At 42.2% G+C, this 3,863-nt stretch overlaps 1 protein-coding gene across 1 annotated transcript in view; it reads left to right on the top strand.

Moving 5' to 3' along the window:
* The window catches only part of LOC102752698 (adhesion G protein-coupled receptor E2), a gene marked incomplete at its 5' end in the record, with an annotated part of 10,898 nt that continues 7,035 nt past the window's right edge, over positions 1-3,863 (top strand). The window contains 3 exons of the mRNA XM_015567497.1: positions 1-75; positions 345-580; positions 3,488-3,554. Coding sequence (XP_015422983.1) covers positions 1-75; positions 345-580; positions 3,488-3,554 — 378 coding nt within the window. The remainder of the gene's footprint in view (positions 76-344; positions 581-3,487; positions 3,555-3,863) is intronic.

Here is a 3,863-nt window from a genome sequence, read left to right as displayed (position 1 = left end):
CACCTGCAGCTCTCAATCTGCCTCTTCCTGGCCCACCTGCTCTTCCTCACAGCCATCGACAGAACTGAGCCTAAGGTACTGACACTGTCCCAAACGCTGCATGCCCTGACCATGGAAGGAGGAGGACACTTGCATTGGACACCGTAATAAAATGACTTTGGGTTTGGGGAAGGTTAGAGGGGTAAGTAGCCAATGTTACACTGATTGACCCAACTAGAAATCACACCTTCTTTTGACAATTCCTTCATATACAGCAGAGTTCTCCCAAATGCCAAGGTATAGGAGAGGTCCCGGGTCCATGCTCCACCCTGACAATCCCACCTGGTGACTCACCCCTCCCCCAGGTGCTGTGCGCCATAATCGCAGGTGCCTTACACTACCTCTACCTGGCTTCCTTCACCTGGATGCTGCTGGAGGGCCTGCACCTCTTCCTCACCGCGCGCAACCTGACGGTGGTCAACTACTCCAGTGTGAGCAGGTTCATGAGGAAGGTCATGCTCCCTGTGGGCTACGGAGTCCCAGCTGTGATTGTGGCCATTTCTGCAGCATCCAGGCCTCACCTTTATGGAACACCTACCCGGTAAATTAAAGTTCCCACTGTCCTCATCTTCTCCACAGGGTCAGCAGAGAGCCAATGTAGCACTTTAATTTCACTAGAATATGATGGGTATAGGAAAACAGTAATAATGACCCAAAGACATATTCCTGGTTCCATGATTATATTCCTTGAAGCGACTGTTATTAGGAACTTAAAATGTCATTGTTTCAAATGTTAATTATATAGTATGTTAATAATTATATGTTTATATAATATTAACTAGTGGTCCTGTGCACAAAATTTGTGCATGGGGGTGAGGGGGGGCGGTGTCCCTAAGCCCAGCCTGCACCCTCTCCAATCTGGTATGCTTGGGGTATGTCTGACTGCCATTTTAGGCCTGATCCTAAACCAGCAGTCGGACATCCCTCTCACAATCCGGGGATCCTGGCTCCTAACCGCTCACCTGCCTGTCTGCCTGAACATCCCTAACCACTCTGCTACTGGACTCTTCACCCCCAACTGCCCCCCCTGCTGGCCTGATTGCCCCAACTGCCTCCCACTGCCAGCCTGATCACCCCCAACTCCCCTTCCTTCCTGGCATGATTGCCTCTGACTGCCTCTGCCTTGGCCCCACCACCATGGCTTTGTCCAGAAAGATGTCCGGAAGGTCTCCCGGTCTAATTAGCATATTACCCTCTTTTTAGTATAGATTGTGCATTACATTCATTACCTATACTTTTATAATAAAGAAACATTAACAATCATAAATTAATACATGGTTAAAATAAATATGCTGATTTTTATCTTTTCAATTTAATTGTTTTAAATATTAATTATAATTATATTAAAGATTATGTTACATTTAAAACTATTGTACATAAATTTAACCAGTAAATGTATATTAATATAATACTCATTGCATTAATTGAGGGGACTGTTTTAAATATCCTAGGAAGCAAAATGAAAATGAAGGGATGGCATTGGTTGGTGTAACCTACTTCTCTCCTTAATTAAAAAAAAAAGAGGAAGAGAAAAAAATGGGGAGGGAGGATTATTTAGATGATGAAATTGTGATAACCAGAGCTAAGATTTAGAAATCATTTTGGACATGAAATCTATATTCCAAATATTTTTCATGTATCAGCTCAAGTCATCCTCCCAACAACCCGCTGAGGTAGAATGGTATTATATGAGTTTTGCAGGTGAGGAAATTGAGGTACAGAGATTTCTGACATGGTCCAAATCACACAGATGGTTGGTGGCAGAACTGGGATCAAATAGAGACCATCTGGCATTTACAACATACTATGTTGAAATAATTAATGTTCACCAACATCGGAGTAGCCCTGGTCAGATGGCCTTCCTATATAGCTTGCATAAAAGTCAGCAAACTGTAAAGGGCTGCAACTTTGTGGACCATGTACTCTCTGTTGCAATGACTCACCTCTGTCCTTGTAGCACAAGAGCTGCCATAGACAATATGCAAGAGAATGAGTGCAATTTTGTTCCCGTAAAGCACATTTACAAAATCAAGTGGCCACCCCATTTGACCCACAGGGTGCAGTTTACCAGCATTGTCTTAGTAGAGTTGGCTTTGAGCCTTCTGGTGGGTCCAGCTAATTTCATGGTACTCACACCTCCCAACTCATTCACAAGTATCTCACATGGGCCATTTCCAGTTCTATCATTTCTATCAGTGTGGCCTTGATGTGCTATGTTTCCTTAAGCATTAGATGCCAACCTGTGGTCACTGGAGTCTCAGTGTTGTCATGAGGAATAAATTATGTAATGCACATGAGCCCTACCTTAGTACTGTTATCAGGTTACTGTCATCATCTTTTTTTACTATCATCTTGCAAGTCCCCAATTTTTTCACCTTCTATACACCTGCTCATCCATTCATATCTCGGAATAAACACAATCAGTTCCCTCAGGGAACCCTTCCCAGCTACCTGAATCTCCTATACCAACGACTAGGCAAGCTGTCTACTATGTGTTCTCATAGCTCCTCACACTTGACCATAAAACTCATCCCTGCTCATCCATTCATATCTTGGAATAAACACAATCAGTTCCCTCAGGGAACCCTTCCCAACTACCTGAATCTCCTATACCACCGACTAGGCAAACTGTCTACTATGTGTTTTCATGGCTCCTCACACTTGACCATAAAACTCATCATCTTGATTGTTTCTATTGTCTAATTAGTGACCTTCCCTAAGGACTGAGACCAGACTACCTCCATTGCAGTTGGGTCTTCAGGTCAAGCAGAGGTCCTGACAGAGAGGAGACACAGTATTTGTCCAATAAACCATAACTTAGGACAGTGAACTGGCCCCCTGTTTAAAAAGTTTGAGGACCCCTGGTCTAATTAGTGACCTTCCCTGAGGATTGAGACCAGACTACCTCCACTGCAGTTGGGTCTCAGGTCAAGCAGAGGTCCTGATACAGAGGCAACACAATATTTGTCCAATAAACCATAACTTAATTTACTTATTGATATTTATCTTTTCATTTAAAAATGTATTATTTTTCTTCTGCCAGCATACCTGACAGACATTTTTTAAACTAATTTATCTTTTTAAAAACCACATTATTATGGCATGATTGATTTATACAATGCTCTACATAGTGAAGGTATGTAACCTGATGAGTTTGAACTTAAGTATAGAACCAGATCCAGCACCACCATCAAGGGCATACACAAAGTTTCAGTTATAAAAGAGTAATAAGATAAGATCTATTAGAGTATAGGGAATAATTAACAATATTGTATTGTATACTTAAAATTTAGTAAGAGGATAGATCTAAGCGTAAAGGTTCTTATCAAAAAGAAACAATATTAGCAATAGGAGGAGGAAGAAACTATGGGTGGTGAAGGATAGGTCTACCAAGTCTTTATCCACAAAGGCAAATAGATTCTTCAGTCTCTTTCCATCTCTCTTTTAGATGCTGGCTCAGCACCCAAAATGGATTTATATGGACCTTCCTTGGCCCCGTCTGCACCATCTTCTCTGTGAGTAAAGGATGACATGAGAGCATGCTTCCTGCCCAGCTGAGGGTCTATCGAAGAGCAGGTGTATAAGGAGGGTTACAGGCAGGATGAGAAATCCTTAAAGTTTGCCCAGGACTGAGGAAGCTTACAAGAGGCAAAATTTCTCTTTTAAAACTAGGATAAAGGGATTTCCTCTCACTTTCAGTGCTAAAATGTGGAGATTGCCATGAAAACTGGGACAAGTTGATCACCCGTTATAGGACAAGCATAAGCCTGTGTTACTTACTAGATGGCCCCTTTTTCTATCACTGCTATGAAATATAAACGTGA

This window comes from Myotis davidii, unplaced genomic scaffold (genome assembly GCF_000327345.1).
Source record: "Myotis davidii unplaced genomic scaffold, ASM32734v1 scaffold1204, whole genome shotgun sequence".
Lineage (NCBI taxonomy): Eukaryota > Metazoa > Chordata > Mammalia > Chiroptera > Vespertilionidae > Myotis > Myotis davidii.
Note: the sequence above shows the minus strand (reverse complement) of the source record. Positions and strands in the feature narration are given on the sequence as shown.